Source organism: Lactuca sativa, chromosome 4, assembly GCF_002870075.4.
Source record: "Lactuca sativa cultivar Salinas chromosome 4, Lsat_Salinas_v11, whole genome shotgun sequence".
Lineage (NCBI taxonomy): Eukaryota > Viridiplantae > Streptophyta > Magnoliopsida > Asterales > Asteraceae > Lactuca > Lactuca sativa.
Genome location: NC_056626.2, coordinates 60,118,646 through 60,131,687, shown reverse-complemented (window position 1 = coordinate 60,131,687; position 13,042 = coordinate 60,118,646). Strand labels below are relative to the sequence as shown.

Here is a 13,042-nt window from a genome sequence, read left to right as displayed (position 1 = left end):
CTTTCTAAACATTCTTTTCGCTTTTTCCTAAAACTCTTTTCTTTTCTCAAACTCCTTTTTACCAAAAATTCCTTTTGAAAATGTTTTTCTTTTGAAAACCTTTAACCGTTTCCTTAGTTTGAGTCCAGACACACTCTCAAGTATGTCCGAATCCCTCAAACCAAGGCTCTGATACCAACTTGTAACAACCCAAAAATCACGACTAAAAATTTCTTTTAAAACATTACTAAAACCGTATCATAAGTCATAACATAATTTTTGAGTATTAATTCAAAACATAATCTCATTATCAGAGTAAAACATTCCCAGGCTAACTGACTACGGTGTGTGCACTACAACCTCTTCGAGCTCCTCTTTTGAAAACTGAGTACCTGAAACCGTAAGCACGAAGCTTAGTGAGATCCCCCAAACTACCACATACCATACAATAACATATAAAGCACATACTGGGCCTTGCCCACCACATCGGACCGAGGTCCAGACTAACTAGGGCCCTGCCCCCTGCATCGGACCGAAGTCCGGAAACTGACTGGGACCTTGTCCCCTGCATCGGACCGAAGTCCGGACTATCTGGGGCCTTGCCCCCTGCATTGGACCGAAGTCCGAAAACTGACTGGGACCTTGTCCCCTGCATCGGACCGAAGTCCGGACTAACTGCACCAGACCGAAATCCGGATCTAACTGAACATAGCATAGCATAAACATATCAACTAGCATGGACACATATACTGCATACTACATCGGGCCATAGCCTGGAACACATAACACATAAATCCTGTCTGAACCACGAAGGCATCAAACACACTAACTACTGCATCAGACCGAAGTCCGGAAACTACTACTAGCTAAATGGGCTGGCATTGTGGCCTTAGACCCGTTCCTACTGGAAGGAAACTCACCTGGTACTGCTGAACTTGCTGATAACCCTCTGGCTGCTAACCGACAACCTTCTGAGCCGCTGCTCCTCTAGCTCTCCGAGCTACCAATATCAAAATGATACTTAGTCTGACAGTCCTTCAAAAGTCAACTAAGTCAACTCTGGTCAAAGTCAAAGTCCTGGTCATAGTCAACCTTCCAGGTTGACCCTACTCGCCGAGTCAACTTACTGACTCGCCGAGTTCATAAGCTCTGAAATCCCTTTCATTCGCAACTCGACTCGCCGAGTCATACCATTTAAGAAAGCTACGATTGCTGATCAGGTTCTGAAGTCATACGGAAAATAGTTATTAGAGTTATCCAAGTGGGAGACTGTTGGATTAGTGTCTAAGTCCATAACTATTTTGGTATGTACTTGACCCGATTATAAGCATGGTCCTTTTGGGTTGCCTTCACCATAGCAATATGTAGGATGAATTAAGGAGAGAGAGGTTTAAATATGATTTATTGATATATTATGAGAATAATATATTAAAGGAGAAATCATATTGTTTAATTAATATTGGTCAAGAATTAATTAAGAATTAATTTTGTGGCTAAAAGAGATTAATTAAATTTAGGGGACTGGACTGCAATCAGTGTTCTAAAAGGCGCGCCATGGCGCGCGCCAAGGCGCTCCATGGCGTGAGGCGTGGCTTCGCCGTTACGAAAAGCTTCATAACATTGTTGTTAGGCGTAACGCGTGGCAAGGCGTGATATGGCGCCCCATGGCGCGTTATGGCGTGTTATGGCGCGTGTTTTTTCGTTTGAGACATAGTTTTTTTCTCTTTGTTATGTCTTTTCAAACCGGAGATACAAGTATTGTGTTTTTGTTAACTTTTTGTTATTAGTTATTGATTTAACACTTCTAAAAAGTAGTTATATTTAATATAAATTTATATTTATGTGGTAATATAATTTTAAATTAATATAAAATCGCCGCCTTACATCACGCCTTGAAAAACGCCGTGGCTCGCCATGGCTCGTTAAGCTTGAGGCTTGGCCTTGCCGCCACGCCACGCCTCACGCCATTTAGAACCTTGACTGCAATTATTGGATAATTGAATTATTGGGCTAAGGAATGCTAAAGGAATAAGAGGTGAATGAAATTATGATGGAAGCCCATCATATTTTCGTCCATAGCCTTATCCAGAAGGTTCCATGGGCTGCTTAGAGTTTAAGTTGTCCATTAGGGTTTTGACTGAAACCCTAGCAGCTCACACAAGTATATAAAGGATCCCTTAGGCCCCAAAAACGTGTGGAACTGATTCTCTAGGGTTTCTAGTCGTTTTTGGGAGCCTCTCTTCTTCTCCTCTTCATCCAAGTTGCATAAGGTGTTTGTGACTCCATTAGAGGTGCAGCACTTGAGGCACTAAGCTTTTAAAGCCAATCCAAGCAAGGAATTGATTGTTATTACTATCTAACAATCAAAGGTAATTCTATAAACCCTAATTCAATTTATAATATGTTAGATCTAAGTTTATTAGTCTTGGATTCAAAGCATGTACAATAGTGAAACCTAGATCCAAGCATTAGGGTTTGTATGAGCACATAGGATTGTTCTTATGCCTAAAACCCATCAGTGGTATCAGAGCCTTGATTGGTTTCAGTTGTATGTGATGCTTAACTGTTTTGTTTGCTTAAAATCGAGTTTTTTTGCCTCTGTCCGACACAACTCGGCGAGTTGGCCCTACTCGGCGAGTCCAGGTCTGACTCAGCGAGTCAGTGCATCAGGCAGAGGGTATTTCGGGATTTAGCTGCTGTTTTGACTTGGATTTGATGCTTAATTCGTTTTTTGAAGTTAAAAACCGATTTTTATCTTAAATTAATGATTATCCTTGCCAAAACAATAGATAATTTCAAATCTTTTAAATATTGGTTGTTTATATGATAAATATGGATTATTTCAAATTATTTGGTAATTATCTAGTGACTAAAATAAGATTAGGTCAAATATAGATAATTATGAAATTAATTGTTTAATTTGAATTATTTGTTATTTGATCCCTAATGTTTTGAAATGTTTCAAAACTTGCCCTCAAGTTTTGGAATTTAAAATTTGACTAGAAGTTTAATTTTGAAATGTTAAATTCTAAAACTCTAGTAATTTGAAAAGTTCAAATCACACCCTTATGGTTTTATTAATTAATTAAAGTGTATAATTAAAAGTGATTTAATAAATCCATAAAGTTATGGTTTACATTTAATTAAATTAAAAGTATAACTTACTAAGTTAAACCACCTAGTATTTTAAAAATATAAAATACACCCTATACTATATATAACGTTAAAAGTCTAGTATTATATATGTATGAGTAAACAGTCAGTCTTACCGTTAGTATGCCTCATTCACGAAGCTGGTCTATAAGGGGTGTTTAAGGAAATTGTCTATAAAATGGCGATTGAATGGGTATCCACTCTTACCCACCGCACTCTTGACTAGTGGAAGGTCGTTAGCCGAACGGGTAGGATAGGACAGAAACCTTCCATTATAAGTATAATGAAGTACAAAGTAACTAAATGTTTTTTCAAATTCCCAAATCATAGTTACTTTAGGAAAATTGTGAAATTGTATGCTAATCCATAGAATTACACTTTGTACCCCTTCCATTATAAGTATATATATATTTGTAGTGAAAGGCCAAAGGCCCGTATCTAAAATGAAAATTAAACTACATTCATAAATTTAAAAGTCGGTGGATAATCAAAAAATGTCATGGAATTATCATCTCATACATAGAGAAAGGGTTGGAAAAAAATTACCTTTAGACCAAAATGGCTTGGAAAATCTCGATGGAAGCCCCACAAAACGAAAGCACTCACATCGCTTTTTATGATCGTTACGCGCACACACTTAAATCATCTCAAACTTTTCTCTCATGAATTTCTTGCTGATAGTAAGTAGACCAGACGTTCGTTGATTTTTTCAAAAGTATTACTGATTCTTCATGCATGTCTTCAATACCCACTTTCCTGCATGGTTCCCACCGTAATAATTGAGGAATTATTAGAGTTATATTTTTAATGATAAAGATACCCACCACCTATTTGATGTTATGACTCAGTGAATACCAGAAGTAGAATTGGTGTATTTATAGGCATTACACGAATAGTTTTTTGTTTATTTTTTTTTTCCATAATTCCTTGGTTAATTTGATGTCGATTCTCGATTGTAGTTTGAGACTTTTGGTTACTCTTACACTCATCTCATCTACAGTTTTGTTCTTTGAAGGAACCGGTATTCAAGCACAAGTCGGTTCTCTTCCTCAATATGAAGGCAAGTTCTTTTGTATGGTGTTTCTGTTTTTTAAAGTCCATGCAATTCGACTAGTTTTTGTGTGTGAAGAAAAATCTACTAGACATATAATATGCCAATCATAGTTTTCACTTTAATAAGTTCAAAATGGATGAACCATGTAGCATCACATAAGTACAAACACTTCATACTTTCAAACGAACGCAAAACATTAAGAAACCATGCACATATGTTGTTTTTGATGTCCGATATTTTATTTTTATTTTTGGAGTTTAATTTGTGTGAACAATATTTGATGTTATCTTGCAGTAAATGCTCTTCGTGAAATAGCGGACCAATTGGGTAAAAGGGATTGGGATTTTAGCCTAAACCCATGCCATGGAAATCAAAATTGGTCAACACCAATAATCAATACAGAAATGCCTGTTTATAACAACTCTATTAACTGTAACTGCTCCTTTCCAGGCAATGTTTGTCACGTAGAGTCCTTGTAAGTTGTATTGTTTCATTTTTGTATTTACTCTACAAAATTAACAATCCCTGCCAAATTGTAAACCTCCAAAATTAACACTTTTTCGTGTTATTTTCTTTTTGTCCCTTGGACTTGTGGACTAAGAGTTCAAAATGAGATATTCATAGAGCTAGGCTTATAATATAATTTCCCTAGAGAGGTATAACTGGAATATTTTGTCATATAATTTAAGAGTTGCAACTTTGCTTTATGATCTGAACAGACGTCTCAAGGGGCAGGATCTTGACGGTGTTCTTCCACGATCCCTGGCAAAGTTACCATACATCAAGATCATGTAAGCCAAAGGCTTGTGTTTATACCTCTATATCCAAATTTAAAAATTAAAAATTAAATAATGATTTAGATATATATACCATGGTTTAAGGCATCATTATTTATGTTGGTGATTGTATCTTGCAGTGATCTGGCTCGTAATTATCTAAGTGGCACCATACCACGTGAATGGGCTTCAATGACCACACTGGAGTACTTGTCAGCTCTCTCTCTCTCTCTCTCTCTCCAGTTTATATTTGTGATTTTCAAAACTTTCTAAATGGAAGCAACTGTGTCCTAGGTCTGTTTTTGTGAATAATTTGTCCGGAGGAATTCCAACATATTTGGGCAACATAACCTCACTGGTATATCTGTACGTGTTCTCTCACTCACATTTCTGTTCTTGCTCTATCTCTCTCTCACACACACACACTCACTCTTAAGATAGTACTTGGATAAGTTGTTGTGATCAATAATGGCAACTGTCCATTAGGAGGATCTTAAGGAAGAATTATATATATATGTATGGGGGTTCTAGAATTTCACATAAGTTATACAAATGCTTTTTTGTTTGATGGATAAATAAATACCAGGAGTCTGGAGGGTAACATGTTGTCTGGAAGTGTTCCACCTGAGCTTGGAAAACTAGAAAATTTAGCAACCCTGTAAGCCTTCTTTGTACTGCATATTTACTTCAACTTTTCATAATTATACATAATGCCGTTATTGATATAATATCTCTCTATAATGGTTTGTTTTCAAATTAATTTTGTAGAATCCTTAATGCAAATAATCTTTCTGGTGAGTTGCCAATGGAACTCAATAACTTGAGCAACTTGAAAGAACTGTAGGCACACTCCATCCTTCCAATTTCCAAACTAATGTTTTAAATAGCTTGATTTTTCTAGCCATTGATCATATGTTGTTTCTTTTCTCGCATAATTTTCTAAAGTAGTATTACTACTTCTCACACTTTTTCAGCCGTTTAAGTAGCAACAATTTCACTGGAAAAATCCCAAACCTTGAGAGCTGGAGTCAGCTTGAGGAACTGTAAGTCTGTGGTCATCAGTACTGATCAATCATTGTAAGTCTATTCCTTCTTTTTGCTTCCTATCGTTTCCATCTTCTGTCCTCAGAGAGATCCATGCTAGTGGCCTAGAAGGACCAATACCTGAAAGTGTTTCCTTCTTGAGCAATTTAATAGAACTGTAAGTTCAAAATTAATATTCTCCCTTGATCATGATTTTCACTTCTTTCTATTAATTCATGCTGTAAGTTCTAAACTACATGCCTTTATGTAATCTCTGTGCAGACGGATTTCTGATTTAAGTGGAGAAGGCTTAAAGTTTCCAGATCTGAGTAGGTTGACAAACATGAAAACATTGTAAGTGTTGGTAGAATTTATAAAACTAGTAACAAGTTCTATAATTTTAAAACTTGTATGTTCAAGAATTTTGGTGGATGTTTCAGGATGTTGAGAAGCTGTAATATAACAGGGAAAATTCCTGATTATATATCAAATATATCCAATTTGAAGCATTTGTAAGAGTTCCCCGTCTTCCAATTTTGTTTCAGCACATAATTTGTATCCTTTGTGTTTCTACGCTATGATCTTCTTTAGAATTTGTTTATATTTCCTGAACTATTACCTTTATGTATATTTATATACTTACACAGAGATCTCAGTTTCAACAATCTGAATGGTGAAATACCAGACCTAAGTGGACTAAAAAGTATGGAAAAAATGTAAGAAAGATATCGGTTTACTTTATCGTCCATGTATGATTTGCTTCAACCAAATATCAAAATTATTATTGTTCATGATTACAGAATCATCTATATTTGCAGCAATAATCAAATCGAAAGTATATTTCAATAAAAGAAAACATATTCATAGTGTTCTTTACCATAGGAAAAATGAAATAAATAAAGGATACTGCTGTAAATAGTAACAACGTTATTTGGTGAAATGACTAGATATCTAACTGGTAACTCCCTGAACGGAAGTGTTCCTACATGGATGATCACCAATAAAGATGTTGATCTGTATGTTTTTTCAAGCCTCATTTCAGCATTACTTTGTATATGGCATTGGTAATCATAAAGCTCAACATGCTCTTGTTTATATATAATGCAGTTCAATAGATCTTTCCTATAACAACTTTAGAGAAAATACTGTGCCATCAGGTTGTGATAGATCACTGTAAGTTTTCAGTTCTCGAATGCTCTTTTCATGTGAACATAAAAAGTTAAAAACTGAAGTTAAAAGTTTTAATTCTTTCATTTATCAGGAACTTATACAGAAGCTACTCTACTGGGAATAATTCGTAAGTTTAATTATACCCTGCTACCATTCTTCAAAAATAAATGCAACTTTTATGTAATAAGAGAGACACCAATTAAGTTTCTCATGTTTGATTTTGTGTAGAGAGCTTGCAAAGTGCCTTCGTCCTTGCATCCAGAGTCCTGAGCAACATTGTTAATTTCCAGTACCATTGTGTTTCCATAATATTAAAAACAAATTTATAAGCTTATCCCTTTAATGTTTCTCCAGACATATCTTCAGTTCATATCAATTGTGGTGGGCCAAGAGTTACCGTTGGAAAAAAGACTTATGAAGCAGATGAAGATCCAGGTGGACCTGCAATTTTTGTTCCTTCAAACGAAAATTATTGGGGATATAGCAGCACAGGAAGTATATGGAAAGTTAAGGACAACCTTATTAAACGTATCACAACTAATTTAACTCTACTCACTATGAAAGACGTTAAGCTTTACACAAATGCTCGCAAGTCTCTATTGTCTCTTACTTACTTCGGGCGTTGCTTACAAAATGGCAAATATACAGTTAAACTACATTTTGCAGAGATAGTTTTCAGAGATAATAGATCTTACCATAGTCTTGGAAGACGTGCTTTTGATATTTATGTCCAGGTTGAAAATTCTTCTTATGTAAACGAAAAGGATTACTCAAGTAAACAACAGCTAGGCATGTGTTAATTTGTTTGCATTTTAAGTTTATTTTTTACTTTTTTGCAGGGCGTAAATCAGTGGAAGAATTTTGATATTAAGAATGAAGCTGGTGGAGTCGATAAGCCCATAATAAAGATAATAAAAAACGTATCTGTAACTAATGGAACATTAGAAATCCGGTTCCACTATGCAGGGAAAGGTACAACAGCCACCCCTCAGAAGGGAGATTTTGGCCCTCTGATATCTGCCATATCAATGGAGTCCGGTATGCTTAATTAATTATTATCCACATGTTTTACAAACTTTACTTTTCATCGCAAACAATCACTATGTAAATGATTTTCATTTCTCTTCTATTGATCTATTTATAAAATCTGTTTAGATGACTTACTAATATATTTCTTTCTATAGAGCCCAAGGCTCCAACTCATGGTAAAATATTTGCATATGCTGCTGGAGTGGTGGCTGTAGTGTTGTGCCTCAGTCTCATAGTTCTTGGCATCGCATGGAAGAGGGGTTATGTATGGGACAAAAATTCAAGAGAAAAAGGTGTTTGATTTACTACTCAATTTAAAAAATAAAAAATAAAAAACTATTTCATAGAATATATTGCGGCACCCATCACCCAAAATAGGCAGTGATGTTCAATGGACATAGTAACTAAACTAATACTTCTTTATGGTTTGTGAAATTTTTAGTGTATTCCACATCTATGCAACACAATCCAATATGTTGGAGATAAGGATAACATTAGGAATTTAAATAAAGAGATAGAACAAGAAGGATATTAAAACACAATCCTTTTATCAATATATATCCGATCGTACAATACCTCTTTTGGTTTACGTACACACACACACACATATATATATATATATATATATATATATATAATAAATACAGGCACCGTTGTGACTTTTCACTCACACCGATTCGGAAGGGGCATAACTGTGATTAGCTAGCATTAACTGCCACTATTATCTATCTAGAAATAATCGTAATATTAATAACAATATTTAAGCCTAGTTTAATAATTAAACACTTTTGTAGAGTTAATATGAGACTCCACATATATCTTACATAGAAATGCATATATGTGATTGGTAAAAATTCCTTTCCCTGCAGATGTAAGAGGATTGGATTTGCAGATGGGTGTATTTACATATAGACAAATCAAGGCTGCCACTGACAATTTTGCTGATTCAAATAAACTTGGCGAGGGTGGTTTTGGATCCGTTTACAAGGTGACATTGTTAAGACATTAAATTTCATTTTTTACAATCCACATTCTAAACTATACCAACTTCATCAATGTAAAAAATAAAAGATGAAAGATGAAAGAAAAGAAGAATCAATTAATTAAGGTGTCGCTGCTAAGAGCCTAAACCTCAAATTTATGAATTGCAGGGTACACTATTAGATGGAACTCTAATCGCTGTGAAGCAACTCTCTTCCAAATCAAAACAAGGAAACCGTGAATTTGTGAATGAAATAGGCATGATAATGGGTATACAACACCCTAATGTTGTAAGGCTACATGGGTTTTGTGTGGAACGAAAGCAACTACTGCTTGTTTATGAGTACATGGAGAATAATTCTCTAGCACATGCTCTATTTGGTATTCTCCTTTTCTTCTACTTCGTGAGTGGTAACTCCCTCCACCCCCATAAGAACTTTGAAGCCTATATATATTTGACTTTGTGGATTAAAAAATATCTGATCATTAGTCAAATTTCTTAAATAGTATTCAACATGCAATGACCAAAAAACCAACATCATCAATAATATAGTGATCACAAATGAAACATATAAGTAGCTATAATGTGAACAGTTTTGAAAGAATTAAGGTAATGTTACAACATACATGTAACATCTGAAATGAAAACTGTGGCATCTTTTCATTCCACAAAGATTCGGTTCTCCATTGATAACTGTTTTCTTTATTTAAAATGCTTTTATAAATTCTCAGAGCAGTATAACTATAAGTTGGAAATTGAGTGGCCTACAAGACAAAGAATTTGTGTGGGCATTGCAAAAGGCCTGGCTTTCCTGCATGAGGAGTCGGTGTTAAGAATGGTTCATAGGGATATAAAGGCGACAAATATTCTCCTAGATGCTGACCTTACTCCAAAGATCTCAGATTTTGGTTTAGCAAGGCTTCATGAAGAAGAGAACACTCACATCATGACTAGAGTTGCTGGAACTATGTGAGCAATACTCTCACTGTCTTTTCTAATAATATTATGTTTCTTTTATTAATTACTTTTAGTTTTCTTTTATTCAATTTGCTTTTGGTATCTTCAGAGGGTACATGGCACCAGAATATGTATTATATGGATACTTAACCTACAAAGCAGATGTATACAGTTTCGGGGTTCTTGCACTTGAAATTGTTACTGGAAAAAACAATATGAAATATACGCCACACGATGATTGCTTTTGTCTTCTTGACTGGGTACAACTTATTTCTTAAAAAACACAGTTTGATCCTTCACCAGATTCCTAACCCATTCACTGATTTATGATCATATATGTGTTTGTCTTTTCTAAGGCTGTTGTTCTGAAGCAAAAAGGGAGTTTGATAGACTTGGTGGACCCACGATTGGGTTCTGAATTCAAAAAAAAAGAGGCATTGAGAATGATCGAAATTGCTCTATTATGCACTAATGAGTCCCCAGTTCTTAGGCCTGTCATGTCTGAAGTAGTTAATATGTTGGAGGGCCATACCAAAACCGAGGAAATAAATGTGAATGTGAACACATCTGAAGAAGAGAACAGGTTTCAGGCACTTGGGGGGAAGCTTGAAAGAATGCAGTCACATGAGTTTGAGCGGCCAGATATTTCTATTAATCCAGCATCTTCCAGCTCAAATGACCTCTATCCCAACAGTCAAATTTCTCAAAAATGTTGACTCATATTTGCATAAGCACTACTTCCTTGATATCCTTTTGTAATAGCCATATGTAATATCTGTTTTCTAACAATTAATTGTAGTATATTTATATAATTCAGTGGAACCTTTTTGAAGATATTTTCTATAATAAACTACTATTTCTTACCGGTTATGTAATATGCAAACTGTATGTTACATGAATTAGTATAATATATGGCTTATACATGTTGATATTTTTATGGAATCTAGTCAAAAAATGCAAGCAGATATTAGTTTGGATATATCATTATTCAGTTGAGGTGCTAAGATAGATAATTTAACATTATACCAGTATCTCCTCTTAGGCAGCAAGTCTCCAACACATCAATATTTATATCTCTATCTTTATATCTTTATCTTTTCTTTATTTTTATATACTATCTTTATCTATATCTATCTTTGTCTTTATCTTTACATCTTTATAATAGAGGTTATCTAAATCAATATGGTTCGAAAATGTTGGGGTTGGGAAGACAAGAATGTTATTGAAATCAATATAAATTTTGTATCTGTTTATAGGATCGTATGATCACTTTCTGAATATGATATTTCAACCTTATGTCTGGGTTACATGAAAACAAAATTATGGGGATAATTCTTCAAGAAACAGGTTTGTATCAAGACACTGATATGAGACCATGAACTAGGGTTTTATAGAATTTGAATTCTTATTATGACCAAAAATAAAATCAATGAGCGTTAAATGCTAATTTTATTTTATAAATAAGGGATGACAGTTTCTAGATAATTATCAAGAAATATTATCCGACAATATATTTTCCATAATAAAATCAAAACTTGAACTTTATTAGTAATTTGTAATTTTTATTATCTTGAACCATATATTTATTTGAGGCTCGTAGCTCTTCAACATATACTACTTAATCAACTTTGAAGTACGAAGAACAATTTCACAATAGTGAATTCTTAGTACAAATTTTTTTCCCCGTAGTTAACAACATTTCGTAGTATGATTTTTTAAAATGACAATTTTTAGGTATTTCATAGTGCTCCCTGGGCAGTTTAAATTAGTCGATATATAAGGAATTTTCTTAATTTTGAATTAACTTATAAAAATTCTTTCAATATGAGTTGTTATTGTTATTAATTTCCCTAGAAGTTAATAACTAAATATAAATTAGATTAATTAAAAAAATTGATTACATGAATGTGTTAAACAAATTAATGAAAGTGGTTTATATATATTCGAGTTGTTTTTTTTAACCCTAACTAAGGCATCCATACTAAATTTAATTTTATAAAGTTTAATGAATTGACAAATCGACATTTTATTTATTATACAACTTTACAGTTTACTTCTTCTAATGTACCGAACTTTATAAAGTTCATTGGAACATATTTAAAAACAATGTTTTTTTTTTCTCGATAGCCATCCAAAAAAATTTAGTTTAATCCTATCAACTACACATTACCTTATTCTATCATTCAATTTAAGGATGTTCATTTGGATGAATCGGTTTGACCTGATCTGATCAAGTGAATTCAAATGGATTTTGCCTTTTAAAATGAGATCCAAATAGTTTAAACTAAATTCAAATTCGATCAAATCCAACCAAATAATAATTCGGTTGAATCGGTTTTTATAATTCAGTTTTCAAGAATCAATACATTTTAATAAATATATAATTTTAGTATTAACCCACTTTATAATAGAAACTAAAGAAAATTATTTAATTAGTTGTGAATTAAAATTTACAAAACACTTAGGCTATTCGGTGTGGGCAATGCCCCCCCCCCCTCCCTGTGTTTTTCTGACGTGGACAAGCTAGTAACGGCGTTACGAGTATAGATAGCCTAATTCCATTCGAAAATAATAATCCAGATTCAGGTATAGGATCTGATCCGATCCGAAAAATGGATTTGGTCAAAACCGGATTTGACCGAACCAGATCGGATTAATCTAGTGACCGGATCCAAACTGGTTTCAAGCTTCGGACATCATTTCAGATTAGCCCTCGGATCGCAAACCGGATTCGGTTCAAACCAGATCCAAACCGGTTTTTTTTTACTGTTAAAAAACGGGAATTCTTTTTATAGCTGTTGGAAACCAAAAAAAAAAAAACAGCTAGTTTGACTTTTCTTTACTTTTTGGCCCTTCTAAACACATATAAATACAAGCCATTTGTTCCATTTCCATTTTACACAAATTTCTACTACTTTA

General features: G+C 34.1%; 1 protein-coding gene across 4 annotated transcripts; it reads left to right on the top strand.

Moving 5' to 3' along the window:
• The first annotated feature begins 3,987 nt into the window (after positions 1 to 3,987).
• LOC111878482 (probable LRR receptor-like serine/threonine-protein kinase At1g07650) lies at positions 3,988 to 10,993 on the top strand. Of its 4 annotated transcripts, none has more exons than XM_023874980.3 (24): positions 3,992 to 4,192; positions 4,481 to 4,661; positions 4,906 to 4,977; positions 5,103 to 5,174; positions 5,257 to 5,328; positions 5,549 to 5,620; positions 5,731 to 5,802; positions 5,937 to 6,005; positions 6,092 to 6,163; positions 6,268 to 6,339; positions 6,426 to 6,497; positions 6,633 to 6,701; positions 6,933 to 7,001; positions 7,093 to 7,158; positions 7,247 to 7,282; positions 7,384 to 7,418; positions 7,510 to 7,889; positions 7,995 to 8,193; positions 8,340 to 8,477; positions 9,054 to 9,172; positions 9,336 to 9,576; positions 9,898 to 10,135; positions 10,233 to 10,383; positions 10,480 to 10,993. In XM_023874980.3, the coding sequence occupies exons 1-24, from the start codon at positions 4,072 to 4,074 to the stop codon at positions 10,837 to 10,839; spliced, it is 3,048 nt and encodes a 1,015-aa protein (XP_023730748.1). In that variant the 5' UTR covers positions 3,992 to 4,071; the 3' UTR covers positions 10,840 to 10,993. The 4 variants fall into 4 exon arrangements, with proteins under 4 accessions (XP_023730750.1, XP_023730748.1, XP_023730747.1 ...); XM_023874979.3 differs by having other exon boundaries at positions 7,384 to 7,433; XM_023874981.3 differs by having other exon boundaries at positions 3,994 to 4,192; positions 7,384 to 7,433; positions 9,336 to 9,546.
• Positions 10,994 to 13,042: the final 2,049 nt, after the last annotated feature.

What these genes read in the sequence shown, in the direction of transcription:
- LOC111878482 (XM_023874979.3), top strand. Translation starts at nt 4,072, where the DNA reads ATGTCGATTCTCGATTGTAGTTTGAGACTTTTGGTTACTCTTACACTC. An exon ending in CTAGAAAATTTAGCAACCCT is followed by an intron (nt 5,621 to 5,730) that starts GTAAGCCTTCTT and finishes TTAATTTTGTAG; the next exon opens with AATCCTTAATGCAAATAATC. An exon ending in TTGACAAACATGAAAACATT is followed by an intron (nt 6,340 to 6,425) that starts GTAAGTGTTGGT and finishes TGGATGTTTCAG; the next exon opens with GATGTTGAGAAGCTGTAATA.